Consider the following 13,808-nt stretch of genomic DNA (forward strand, 5'->3'; position numbering starts at 1 on the left):
GGTCAGCCTGCCCAAGGTCACACAGCCAACAGGGGTGGCTCCAGGACTCGGTCCTGTGGAGTCCCAACTCGGTCCCATGCTCTTTTCATTGCTCATCTCTTTTCTTTTGAACAGGTAATACTTCTACCTAGGTAGTAATTCCACAAACTTCAAAAGATAAAAAAAGATGAGCCAATAAAAAGTAATGTTCCCTTCTTCCATTGCCCCCAGCTTCCATCCCCAGAGGGTTTCCTTGGGACCCATCCTGAGATGGTGGGTGAGGAGCCCAGGATGGAAGCCCACCCTGTCACTCTCCAGCTGGGATGCTTGGCCTGAGCACGCCTCAGTGTCCCCACCTCTAACGTGGAGGTGGGACAGAACCCACCTGTAGAGGGGGTGTGGCAGGTTGAATGCATCGTGTGTGGGGCTTAGGAATCATGCAGTAAAGGCCACCTGGTGGTTCCCTGCCCCTCACACCCACGAGACACACTCAGCAGGTGTGTGCTGTGCATGCCGTGCACCTTCCCTTCTGCTTCGTACTCTCTGAGGGCTACCCGTGGTCTACGGTGAAGAGCCTTCCTTGTGCTCCGGGGCGTCAGCAGGCCCTCCCCGGTGAGCATGTGGCGCGTCCCTCCGTCGATACTGCAGCAGTGCTGTGGCATGCCTCTTTAGCGTGGGGGCCAGAGCTGCTGTTTCCTCTCCCGGAACCTCTGTCCTTTGTTAATAAGTTATACACACATGCTCTAGGTAATTAAAAACACAAGCACCAGTCTTTAAGCCTTTTAAATCATTATTCTTCATCAGTGTGCTCTTAGGAGGCAGGGGCCCCAGCATTTGATAGATCCTGTAGAACAGGTGGCTGCTCTTAAGCCAAGGCCAGCCATACAGTACGGGGGCCTCCCGCCCCGAGGGTGGGTTCTCCTGGAGAGAAGACGTCTGGCCCAGCCTGTCTTGGGGAGACTCTGGCTACAATGGCTAATCAGCTTTTGCCCACCATGGAAGCACCTGGGCTTCATTTTCTCATCTGTGGGAGGCGGGGCTTGGTTCCACAGTCTCAGTGGCCCTTCCAGCTCTGATCTCCTGAGCTGCTGTTTTAGAGGAGCACTGGCCAGCACCCACGTGAGCAGAAAAAGAAGGCGGAGGACTGGGCTTGGGGTAGTGAAGGCAGTTCGGGCAAGGACGCTCCTGCTCACTCCCGGCAGACCTTGCCGTTAGCTGGCGTGGGGAGTTCTGCTGTCTTGTCAACCAGACTTAATCAGAGAACGAAATCCACTTTACCGAAATGAATTCAGCAGCCAGTCTTTACTGCGAAGTAAATTAAAGATGTTACAGACATGGGAGGAATCCATGAATATACTTGGCCTTTGTTTCCATCTGTATCTGAGAGAAGCTTGAGCATTTCACAAAGTACGTGGTTTTAGAGGCAGAGCTTTCCTTTTGAGCCTCAGTTTCCCCGTTTGTCTAGGGTGATTTCTGAGCTATGCTCAGATGCAGCATGTATACTTGCATTTTGTGAGCGAGGATCCTAACTTGGGGGACAACTCCCCTTCTGTCCTTCATGTTTCCTAGGGAAGTGCCCGACAGGGTGGCACCACTATGAGGGCACAGCCAGCTGCTACAGGGTCTACCTGAGTGGGGAGAACTACTGGGACGCTGCACAGACCTGCCAGCGTGTGAACGGCTCCCTTGCCACCTTCTCCACTGACCAGGAGCTGCGTTTCGTTCTGGCCCAGGAATGGGATCAGCCGGAGCGGAGCTTCGCTTGGCAAGACCAGCACAAGTGAGTCCTGGGATGGGCAGCAAAGGCCTGGGGTCTGGGCTGATGCCCGCCGAGGACATGGCCTCTGGCTGCCTGTAGCACTCCTGAGGCATAGCCACAGCCAGCATTTTGGGGAAGGGCAGCCCCATCCACTGGAAACAAATAGAAATCTGGGGTTTAGAGCAGACGTGGAGATGGAGTTGGGGGCTCTTGGAGGGGCCGGGACAGGCTGCCACTTTATGTCACCTTGGGCCAGCACCTTTCGTTGGTCCCCCTCTGGGGCTTCAGCTGTAGCTGCTGAACTGCAGGGGGGCCAGGCCTGTATCAGGATGGTCTGCTCGGTGTGGGGCTTCGTAGGCCCGGCACGAGAGTAGGTGGAGGTTCCTTCCGAGAAAGTGGGCTCTGTCAGGCCCTGTGCTCAGTGCTCTCCATGGGCCTGCTCATTTTGTCCCCCCAGAAACCACAGCAGGGTGGTGGGTAAGAAGACTGAGGCCCAGGGTGGGTGAGCCTGTGGCCGTGGGCACACGCTAGCTGGGGCATGTTGGGTCCCAACTCTGGTATCTGTCTTCAGAGCCTGCCTCTTGACACCCAGGCTCTGTGGCATCAAGGAGAATGTGAAAACGGAGGCTGACTGCCAACGTCTTCCAGGCCCGGTGTTTTGGGGGTTTTTGTTTTGGGGGCAGGTGTGTGCTGAGAACTTTGGTGTTCCTCCTCTGGAGGTCACATCATACTGCCCCTTCCACACTGCTGGGGTCGGGGGAGTGGATCACAGGGGTGACCAGACGGCCGGTGCTGGCAGCAATGGCACCGGCTGCCACCTTGTTGTAGGAGTGCGATGACCACAGCAGGTGGAAAGAGAGCTTTTCTTTCAAGACCCGAGTTGGGTTTTGGCTCTACCGTTATGCATTGTGACGGTGGCAAATCAAGAGACTTTGCTATTTTGGCAGCTACAAAGTGAAAAAAGTAACTCCTAGCTCACAGGGTGTTTGTGAGTCCGTGGAAAGGCGAGAGGGCATAGCCCAGCAGGTGGGGAAGCAGCCCGTCCCCTCAGGGTGTGTGTGCACACGGCGGTAGGCTGAAGGGGCAGAGTGCCAGTGCCAGGGCTCCCACGGTGGCACTAGACCTACTGACAGGCATCTCCAGGAGTGGGGCTGGAAGGCTGAGGTGAGGGGTACACACTCTGCAGGAGGCTGTGGCAGTCGGCCGGGTCTGTGTGCATGGCCCCTCGCTGTGGCAACGAGTGCATGCCACAGGCCTGGCTGGCTCTGACTGCGAGACAGCAGGAAGCCGTGAGCGTGGTTTTACCCAGCACCTCAGTGTATGCTCACAAGGGTTTGTTTTTTATTGAGATGTAATTCACATACCATAAAATTTCCCCCTTTAGAGTATACTGTTCTGTGGTTTTAGTGTATTCATAGAGTTATGTTCATGGAGCTGGATGTCTGTCAAGAATAAGGTGGGTCTTACTTAGAGTGTGAAAGCTTTGTTGGATCAGCTAATAAAGAGTCTTGGCAGGGGGCCAACCCCATGGCCGAGTGGTTGAGTTCGTGTGCTCCGCTTCAGTGGCCCAGGGTTTCGCTGGTTCAGATCCTGGGCATGAACATGGCACTGCTCACAAGGCCATGTTGAGGCGGCTCCCACATGCCACAACTAGAAGGACCCACAACTAAAATATACAACTATGTACTGGGGGGGATTTGAGTAGAAAAAGCAGAAAAAAAAAAGTGGACTTGGTTATAAATATGTGTTGCAAACTCTAGGGCAACCACTAAAAAAAGTAAAAAGGAAATAAAAGGAGCCTTGGTAGGAGTTACTCAAGATAAAACTTCTTCTGACTTGTGAATTCATTGTTTAGAATTTTAGTTCATTTTATTGAAATTAAGTATCAAAACAAAATCATTAATGCTTTTAGAAGCTTAATTTGTTTTTGGTTTTTTGGTGAGGAAGGTTGGCCCTGAGAAGCTCAATATTTTAAAGGTCGGTATAACTATTAAAATACACGCACGCACGCACAGTTGATGGCTGCTTCCCTGCCGCTGCACTGAGGTTTCCTGCATTTCTGCCCTCCTATAGGTTGTGGGTTGGCTACCAATATGTCGTCACTGGCCGGAACCGCTCTTTAGAAGGTCACTGGGAGGTAGCGTACAAAGGTAAGCCTTTCTGGTCTTTTCTCTGAAGAATTGTTGAGTTGAAATTGAACAGGGGGATATTGCTGGGGTCTCCCCACTTACCCCCACCCTCTCACTGGTGGTGCCTGGCCCGTAGGGCTGCCTGGTGCTGGGGTCATGGAGAGTAATGGGTCCCAGATCACTGGGAGGGCTATGATGATGGGCAGGCACTCCAGGGCCAGCCCCCAGCTCAGGTCCCTCTTCCCAGCCTGAGTGACTTTACGACAGGTCCTGGCTGTGTTTCCGCCCAGAATGGGTGAAGGCACAGACAGGACTGGTGTTGAGAAGGGCCAGGGCCCTGGGCAGCAGGCTGCCCTGGAGAGAGGCAGGCCCCCAGGGCAGGGGGTGCAGAGGTGGCACTGCAGAGGCCCCAGCAGAGGGGACCTCACCCACTGGCTCCCACTCCTGCTTAGGATGTCACCCCATTCTCATGTCCTCCTAATGTCCTACTAAAAGCCTACCCACATTTGCATTCCCAAAGTTTCTGGGCGTATTATTTAGATTTCCCACGGGAGTAGTTGACAAATAAATGGCTTTTGGGTTTCCAGGACCAAAGTCACAGGGCGCCTTGCAAAGCGTAGTTGTCCGAGTAGTTTCTTATCTGCTCTAATCACAGCTGTTGGAGGTAAATCCTAGGCCAGGGCCCATCGCCCCTTACCCCAGCAGAGGGTACCGCCCTTCGGGACAGTGTAGACTCTCCTGGACACAGTTATCTTCATGACACAGTTAGTTCAAAGGAGAAGACTTGAGTCTCTGTGGCATGACAGCTTGTTCTGAGTTGGGAGACATGGGACCATCCTCTCTGGCATTAGAATGGCATTAGTGGGCTCCACTGGCCATAATGGTCTCTGTGGCTCCACCAGGAATCTGAAATTTAGGAAAAGATGAATGTGTCTATCAACACTGGCAATGGTGGCTCAGTGTGCAAGGGGCTCCGAGGCAAGAGTGGGCCGCACACAGGTGGTGCTGTGGGGCCTGACGTCCAGCAGCTCTGCGTGGGTGCAGCATGTGCCTGCTTAACTGGACTGGGGAATTCTGTTAGGGATTTAAGCAATGGTCACCAAATGATTATGTGGATAAGAAAGATTCTTCTCCTGCAAGGTCACTGGCCCAGACACATGACACAGCTCAACATCATGAGTTGTTCTAGATTCGAAGAAGCTAAAGAAACCTAAAACCAAATGTAGCACATAACCTCAATGGCATCCTGGATTGGGGGGAAAGTTTTAAAAAACTTTGGGGGGACAATTAGGGAAAGTGCCTATGAATTTGTAGTAGAGGTTGACATGCTTTTTTTTGTAGTAGAGGTCTTCTTAGGTGTGACAGTCGTGTTGTGGCTGTGCGGTTTCAGGAGACGCACACCTGTGTGTAGGGTGAGCTGTGCTCTGTCTGCAGGGGAGGAATTTCTGTGGGGAGGGGGACAGACAAAACAAACTGCAGGGTGGAGGCAGTGTTGAAGCCTCATGGGGGAGTCGTCATACTCCTCTCTCTGCTTTCGTGTGTATTTGAAAATTTCCATGTTAAAACATTTCTGCTGCGAAACTGCAGAGTGAAGAGAATGCTGAAAACACAACCCCAAGCAAATAAGAGAATGGCAGAGCCCGCCCTTCTGCTTCCAAAGGAACTCTGCCAGGTGCAGCCTGCTGTAAAACGGGGTCCAGCTGGGTCTGAGGAGCACACTCACCCAAAGGTGCCAGGTCACAAAGACAGCATGAAGTGAATTTCAATCCGTTGTCGTTAATCATGAGCCCCTCCCTAAGGACAGATTGTGCCTGAGAATATTAGCTAATGGTAGGAGGGAGCCATCACAGGAAGATGTTTAAAAATGTTTGCTTCGTCTATATCTTGTCTAACTTTTTCCTATTTTTGTGCATTTTGTAATGTGTGTTATGTACTGGCACAACAGTGCGTGTGTGGTATTATATGTGTATACATACTTCTTGTACCTACAAGCAGGCACTCCCCATGTATTTTAATTTTGGAACTCTGCTCAAGAGAGTTCTCCTGGGGGCCTTCGGGCACACGCTTCCTCGGCCTCTCCCACAGGAGGGTGGCTCTGCCTCTGCGCCCTGTCTGCATGGTCTGTCAACCCGGCACCTGAGGATTTGACAGCACCCGGGTCCTGGCGTGCACTGGAGACCGAGAGCTGTGGCCTCGAAAGAACACGAGATCACCATTTGTATAACGGTTATGGCCAAAGTTTGAAAAAAACAGATCTGTGCTTTCTAAAGGGAAACATCTGCATTTTCCCACAGGTCATCGTGCAGGGCCCCCATCATTGCTCTTACCAGTATCACTGCAGTTTCTGGTTATTACATGCGCTATTTATTTTAAAATATAAAAAGGGAAGCATACTGTGTGTGTGATGTGTCCGTGTGTTGTGTAACTTGCTCATTTAAGGTATACTCGGCATCTTTGCCCCCACTGTCCAGCAGTGTCTCAGTGTGTCTGCCTCTAGGGGCTCACCCCCGTCACAGGTGGGCAAAGACCAGGTGTGCTTCCATCTTCTCGGCCCTGGTGCCTGCACCTGGGGAGGATGTGATCGTGTTGTGTGCCTTGACCTGTCCTGCACCTGCCAGTAGGACCTTGGATCTAGAAGCCTCTGTCAGCATTGAAGGAGGGGCAATGGGGGGTAGGGCCAGGGCTCAGGCTGGCCTAGAAGACACAGTGCAGAGACCCTGCCCTCTGGGCGAGGTGACATCAGGCCGGAGTGGGGTCAGCTAGGGGTCAGGCTCCAGTTCTGCTGAAGAAAGACACCCCTGAGAGTGGGGTGGCTGTCTCTGCAGCAGGCCTCTGGGAGGAGCCACACAGCCCCTGCTGGGCCGCAGTGCAGGCTCGTTCCGTGGGTGCTGCCATACCAGGACAGGAAGGCGAGGCACTGCCCTGAGAGGCTGATGGCCTGCTGGTGGGAAGACAGATGGCACATTGGCCAGAAAAGTTAGTGAGGGTCACCCCCTACTGCAGCGATGGAGGGCTCTTCCATGCTTAGGGAGCAGGGGACAGAGACACAGAGATGAGAGTGGCTGCCTGATGGACGTGCAGGAGGAGACATGACAGCAGGACTTAGGTGGCGTTTCACATGCTTTTGTATGCCAGGCTAAGGGCAGCTCGTGTGCAGAGGAGTGAGAGGAGTGTTGGGGCTGTTGCCGTTACTCTGGCTGAGGGCCTACCTGCTGTGGTGGGGGGTGGGGGAGTGGAGGAGGGAGTGTGCTGGAGGGAGGTCGGTGAGTAGGGGTCTGCAGGTACAATGGCATGCCACCTCCGTGCCTCCCGGTTTCCAGCTGGGGCAACTCTGCTTGCGTTGCCTTTCTGCAAGATGTGGTCCTTCAGGCAGAGCAGGCTGTTGAGGGCAAAGGCTGTCTAGGAAGCAGGGGCAGGCCCTGGAGAGGGATCTGTGCTGGAGCTGGAGACAAAGGGGTCCTCCCTGACTTCCCTCACACCTCACACCCTTTCAGACACGTCCAGCATCTCATCACCTGTCACCGGGTCACAACCACCAGATCTGATGCTCATCCCTTGCTCCCACCCCCACTCACCCCAGTCTTCTCACACAGCTGCCAGAGAGCCCTCTACTCCTCAGGCCCTCCTTCTCCCACAAGGCATGGCCCTCACTGGGGCCTGCAGCACCCTTTCCCTCTGCCCTCCCCTCCCACCATTCCCCTGGCCCTCCTCTCCAGCCACTTGACTGCCTTGCTCTTCCCACATGCCACCCTTGTTCCCGCTGTAAGCCCTCCCTGGGACGCTCCTTCCCCAGGCTCAGGGCCCGCTCTGGTGTAGGAGAAGGTAGCATGGGTGACCAGCTCAGGGATGAGGTGGAGCCTGCAGTGCCAGGCTGCCTGGACTTCATGAACAGCGGGATTTATAGTGATGCCTGCTTCCCTTGGTGAGTCCGGAATTGTGGTGGGCAGGGTGTTGGTACCCAGGCTTCCCTGGGCAGAAACGCCGCACACTGCTGTTGCTGCAGCTCGCTGCTGGCAAAGCCCCACTCCGTGGCACCCTCGAGTCCGGAGGGAGAGCGCTCGGGAAGCCTGGCCTGGATTCCTCCGGACTCTGCCTGAGCTGTCCGTTCCCCTTGCTGCTGGTGTGTATCTTGCTACATTGCTGTAATAAATCTCAGCCATGACACCGGCTACATGTGGGGTCCCTTGAGTCCCTCTAGCAAAGCAGCGAGCCTGTGGGTGGCGTGGAACCCCCAGCACAAGTGGTGTTAGGAAGGTCAGTGCACCCCTCCCCCTACCTCTTTCCTGCTGTCCCTGCTCCAAGGCCTGCCTTCACCTCCACGCTCCGGCTTTCTCTTCCTGTAGCCACCATAACCTTCCTGTATCATGTGTACTTCGCTCACTTAGTAGGTCTGTGCTCGTCATCTGTCTCCACTGTTTATACCCCCACTCAGATGTCAGCCCCACAAGGCAAGTGGAGCCCTGAGGCCTGCTGTTGCCCAGCGTACCCTGGGTGCCTGTTTGCAGGATTGGGGCCTGCAAATGTGTTAAACTGCGACAGAGAGTGATTAGGAGGCTGTGTTCGATTCCTGGGGCTGCCCTAGCAGAGCACCGTGAACTTGGTGGCTTAAAACAACACAAATTTACTTCATCTCAGTTCTGGAGACAAAAGTGCAAAATCAAGGTGTCGGCAGGGCCACGGCCCCTCCACAGGCTCCAGGAGAGCATCCTTCCTTGCACCTTCTCCAGCTTTTAGTGGCTCCTGGCATTCCTTGGCTTGTGGCAGCATCACTCCAATCTCCACTCTGTCTTCACATGGCCATTTTCCGTGTGTCTCTCTGTGTCCTCTCCCCTTCTTATAAGGACACCAGTCATTGGATTTAGGACTCACCCCAAATCAAGGATGATTTTATCTCGAGAGCCAAATAAGGTCACATTCTGACGTTCCAGGTGGGCATAAATTTTGGGGGGATGCTACTCAACTCAACTGCAGATGCTAATGGAAGACCACATAAAGTGTGTTGGGGATTAGCTGCATTTAGATGCTGTCAGAGAAAGTTTGGAGACATCCTTAAGAAATTGGAGTATGAAATGCCATAGAGAAGACAAATAAAAGGAAGGCTGAGAAGGCTCTTCTAGTTTGGCAAAAGAAGTGGTCTTCACAGTCCCTGGTTTTGAGAAACTGCATCCCACACGACCTTGGGGTAAATAGGGCCTCTGACCAGCACAGAATGAGGAGACCTAGGTGGTCCTGTGGGTACCAGTGGGTGGGAGGAGCCCTCTCCCCTCAGCTGCTCTCTGTACCCTCCATCTGCACATGGCTCGGTGGGTCTGGGAATTCCGGCTTGCATCTGCCTGAGCCATCCTCTGACTTGGCTCTGGCCCGGTCCAGCCAGCCGAGAGAGGGGCAAGAGTGGGACCAGGTCCCTGGACTCTACCCTGGGAGGTCGTTTGTGGCCTTGTACAAGCTTTGCAGTCATGTGCTGAAATTGTTCTCTGGGTTGGCAGCTATACTCAGGGCTGAAGACTTGTGTTTTTATAAAGGATGGGAGGAATCTGTTCATTTTTCATCCTGTGAAACAAGAAGCCAAATAGTGTAGAAAACAGTTTTTTAAAAAAGAGGGGGCCTCCCAGCTGAAGGGGCAGCTGAGGGAGAGGAGGAGAGTACACGGGTACAGGAGGCCTCATTGGGGAGCAGGGAGCCTGAAGAAAGACAGCAGTGGGCTGGTGACAGGGTGCTCGTGGCAGCACCCACTGTTAGTGATGGAGATAAGCCCCCAGGTGATGTGGGAAGACATCTCCAGAGAGCCTGGGCCCACTCCTCTGTCCCGCCATGGTCCTCCTGTGAGTCTGACCACAGCAGGTGAGGCCGGCAGTACCCTGGGGCCCTGATGTCACTGGGCAGGGGTACGCTGATGCTGGCTGTGCCTGTCAGCCAAGGACTCGCTTTCCAGCCTTCCGTATTCCCCAAAAGCCCATCTCCCTGCCCTTGTTAGCAAGCCAGGAGACCATGTTCCAAGTGCCCTCGGAATGAGGTCCTGCTTCCAGACTCACTGACTCTTCAAAATCAAGCTTCATGCTTAGCGTTGGGAGCAAATAGAGTTCAAAAGGCTTGTGTGGGAATGCCTCATTGCTGTTTAAGGGCAAAGCACATTGCCCTCTTGGTAAAATGAGGGTGTTTCCAGTGATCCGTGTCCAGGTTAGCCTCCAGCAGTCTTTGGGCAGCCCAGCATTGGAGAGGGCTCTCCAAGGTGGAGTGAGCTCTGTCGGCTGGCTGTGCTGCACCCCGCACGTGGCCAGAGCCCTGCCTCCAGAATGTTGCAGAGGAGAGGCTTAGAGGTTTGAGGCCCCTCCCTGACCACCCGCAAACCCCCCATGGGCTTTGAAGGTAGTGTGGTTTCTGATCTCCTGGTCCCAGCTTGGGAGGCAGGGGCTGCGCGGATAACAGAGCTAGGAGGGGGTCCCAGGGAGCCAGCGCTTTCCAGGAGTTTACCTGGCCAGCTCATGCTCCTTGTGGGCATCTGAGCCATGAATCTGCCTGAATCGTGTCTTCCTGGCAGGTGCAGTGGGCGCCTTTTCAGTTCCTTCTCCATTTATTAGTTCAGACTGTTGTAAGGGGGAACTTCCCCCTGCTCTCCTCTATTTGTTCCTTTTATCCACGTGAACTCGTACGTTTTAGTCACTCTTCATATTGTTGCTCCCTTTAAACCTCTTCCGCTAAGCACAGCCCTCCTCCAGCTCTCCTCCCAGTGTCGCTGTCCCTGTGCTTCCTCCCTGGCTCTGAGGAGCGAGGCCCCTGTCAGGCAGGTGCCCAGAGCTGCACTCGGAGGAGCTTAGGGAGGTCGTGGGCAAATGAGTGCTGTCCCCACAGTACAGGTAGCGCTTGGCGCTCCACAACCTCTTTGATTGATGGTCTACTTTAGGGGGTCCTTGGTCCCCATGCGGACTGTGTGTGACTGGTGTGTTGACATCTTGTAATGGCCGGGCCCCTTTTGTCTTCCCCACAGGTTCCTCAGAGGTGTTCCTGCCCCCAGACCCCATCTTTGCCTCGGCTATGTCTGAAAGTGACAATGTGTTCTGTGCCCAGCTCCAGTGCTTCCACTTCCCCACCCTCCGCCACCACGACCTGCACAGCTGGCACGCCGAGAACTGCTATGAGAAGTCTTCGTTTCTGTGTAAAAGAAGTAAGCCACCTTGAATGTGACTCCTCTAGTGAGCTGTAAGGAAGGGTGCTTGTCATGGGAATGTGGTGTTCTAATTTCTCAACCTCGTTGTGGACCTTGAGTGGACTTGGACCACATGCTGCCCTGAGGCAGAAGCCCTGTTCCGTAGCGGTGCAGCAGGCGTTCCTTGCCTGGCTCACACATTGCTCTGAAGATGCCTTGGTGTTGAGGACAAGAGCCTGGGCTGGGACCCAAGCTGAGTATGGGCCTGGCTGGCCCTCTCTTCAGCTCTGTGACCTGGGCAGCAGTTGATGTCTCTGAGCCCTCGTTTCTGTTTCCCAGGGTAGACGCGATAATTCCTGCCCTCGCCACCTCAGTTGTGTTAGGAGACTAAATGAGAGTGGTGACCAAAGGACGTGCCAAATCTCGTGGCATCCCGGTGCCTCTGACTCCCTTAGTCTCCTTCCTGGCTCCTCACAGGTCCTTCCAAGATCTCTCGCCCTGCTTCTCTGTCTGCCCATCTGGACTGCTCTGTGTGTCACGGGTCTTTCCCAGTCCCTCTGCAAGCTCACTTGCCCACATTCCACAGCGGGGTCTCGTTCAGCCTCAGGGGCTCTCAGTGTGGCTGTGCTGTCTGAGGGCAGGGCTCCTTCATGCTACCCCCCTCCCCTGCCTGCCATGGGTGGAAGGCTGGATTGAACCCACGTGTGGAGTGTGAGGCAGGGAAGGCTTGCAGTGGATCTCAGCTCGGTTTATTTGGACCACCACTCCCGTCCTCACTGATTTGTCATGGGTCGAGGTTTCATTCTGCCCCTTGGCTGTTGGTCAATCTGTGTCGATACCACACCAGCTTCACAGGGGCTTTGTGACGAATCTTCTTAGCTGGTGGCGGGCTGCCCTGCCTTGTTCTTGACCATTATGTTGCCTGTTCTTGGTCTTCTCTCTGTATGAAGTTTAGGATATTTTCTGAATTCCCTTATTAATTAGTTCTCTTACTTGGTGATTTCTCCTAGAGTTTCTATTTAGGCATTTTTGTGTCTTCTTTCAAATCTTTGGCTTTTAATTTCTTTATGTTTTTTTCCCTGGTGTAACTTTTCTTGCTAAGGTCTCCAGGATAGTGTTGCTTCTAAGTGGTAGTAAGCATCTTACCTTCCCAACCTAAAAGGGAAGGCTTTTAGCGTTTCACATTGAATAGAACATTCTCTGTAGGATTTAGCAGATGCCTTTGTGAAGTTAAGGAAGTACCCTTCTTCCTGATTTGCTGGGATTTTTTACAGTATAGAAATGTATTGATTTTAGTAAATGCTTTTTCTGCATTTATTGGGATTATTTTTTCTTTATTTACTGTTTTACATTACTGTTTTATTTTACATTACATAATTTTATTTATTATCTACTATTTTACAGTAAAGATTTTCTGATGTTAAACCATCCTCATGACTTTTGTATATGTATTGCCAGCTTTGGTTTGCTGATATTTTGATGCTTAATTGTACCGTTTATACTTTTTTTTAATTGAAATTTTTATTGAGATCCTTGTAGATTCATATGCATTTAAAAGAAATAAGACAGAGATCCCTTGTACATTTTGCCTGGTTTCCCCAAATGGGAACATTTTGCAAAACTATAGTATAATACCACAGCCAGGATATTGACTTGACCGCAATCCACTGATCTTACTCAGATATCTCTGGTTTACTTGCACTCGTGCCTGCTTGTGTGTGAGTGCTGTAGAATTTTATCACCTGTGTAGCTTCCTGTATTCACCAGCACAGTCATGATGTGGACAGTCTCAGCCCCACAAAGATCCTTTTCATTGTCCTTTAATAACCACACCCCCCCCCTTACCCCTCCCCTATCCCTGCCTCCTTGTGACTGCTAAGATTTCTAAAGTTTTTTCATTTCTGTAACGTTACGCAAATTGAACCATATACTGTCTAACCTTTTGGGATTGCCTCCTTCTAATTCCCTGGAGAGTCATCAAAATTGTTACATAGATCACTAGTTTGTTCCTTTTTATTCCTGAGTAGCATTTCATGGTTTTCAGTTTGTTTAACCATTCACCTGTTGAAGAACATCTGGACTAATTCTAGTCTTTGGCTGTTACAGTTTAATATGAACATTTGTTCATCTTACATATGTACAAGTTTTTATGCGAACACACATTTTTACTCTCTGGGATAAATGCTGGGATTGCTCGTGCTGAGTTGCGTGGTAGTTGCATGTTTAGTTTTTTAAGAAACTAGCGAACTTTTTCAGAGTGGCTGTGCCGTCTTATGTTCCCACCAGTAGTGTGTGAGTGATCTGGTTTTTCCACATCTTTGCTAGACACTTGTTTACACTATTTTTAAGTTTTAGACATTCCAATAGATATGTAGTGCTGTTTCATTGTGGTTTTAATCTGCAGTTCCCTGATGCGAGTGACGTTCAACACGTTTCCATGTGCTCGTTTGCCATCCCTGTGTCCTCTTTGGTGAAATGTCTGTTCGTGTCATTTGTCCATTTTCTAATTGGATTGTTTGGGGTTTTTTACTGTTGACTTGAGTCTTTTTGTATTCTGTGTACTAGTCCTTCGCCAGATATGTTGCTTGCAAATATTTTTCCCAGCCTATAGCTTGTCTTTCTCTTCTTCACATTGGTTTTAACAGAACAGAAGTTTTAACTTTTGGTGAAGTCTAATTTATCAATTTTTCCTTTTATAGATGCTCCTTTTGGTGTCAAAGCTAAGAAGTCTTTGCCTTACTTTCTGAAGAGTTTCTCCTGTGTTTTTTTCCTAAAAGTCTTATAGTTTTATGTTCTA

The 13,808-nt window shown here is 51.8% G+C and overlaps 1 protein-coding gene across 14 annotated transcripts in view; it reads left to right on the top strand.

Annotated features, from left to right (window-relative positions):
• Positions 1–13,808, top strand: part of DGCR2 (DiGeorge syndrome critical region gene 2) — an 89,267-nt gene that overhangs the window by 50,347 nt on the left and 25,112 nt on the right. For 9 of the 14 annotated variants that reach the window (XM_070628150.1, XM_070628145.1, XM_070628143.1 and 6 more), the window contains 3 exons: positions 1,549–1,759; positions 3,812–3,888; positions 10,853–11,029. In XM_070628150.1, coding sequence (XP_070484251.1) covers positions 1,549–1,759; positions 3,812–3,888; positions 10,853–11,029 — 465 coding nt within the window. Of the gene's footprint in view, positions 1–1,539; positions 1,760–3,811; positions 3,889–10,852; positions 11,030–13,808 lie in introns of all 14 variants that reach the window. The other 5 variants (XM_070628142.1, XM_070628144.1, XM_070628152.1 and 2 more) reach the window with 1 other exon arrangement.

Source organism: Equus przewalskii, chromosome 7 (genome assembly GCF_037783145.1).
Source record: "Equus przewalskii isolate Varuska chromosome 7, EquPr2, whole genome shotgun sequence".
Taxonomy (NCBI): Eukaryota; Metazoa; Chordata; class Mammalia; order Perissodactyla; family Equidae; genus Equus; species Equus przewalskii.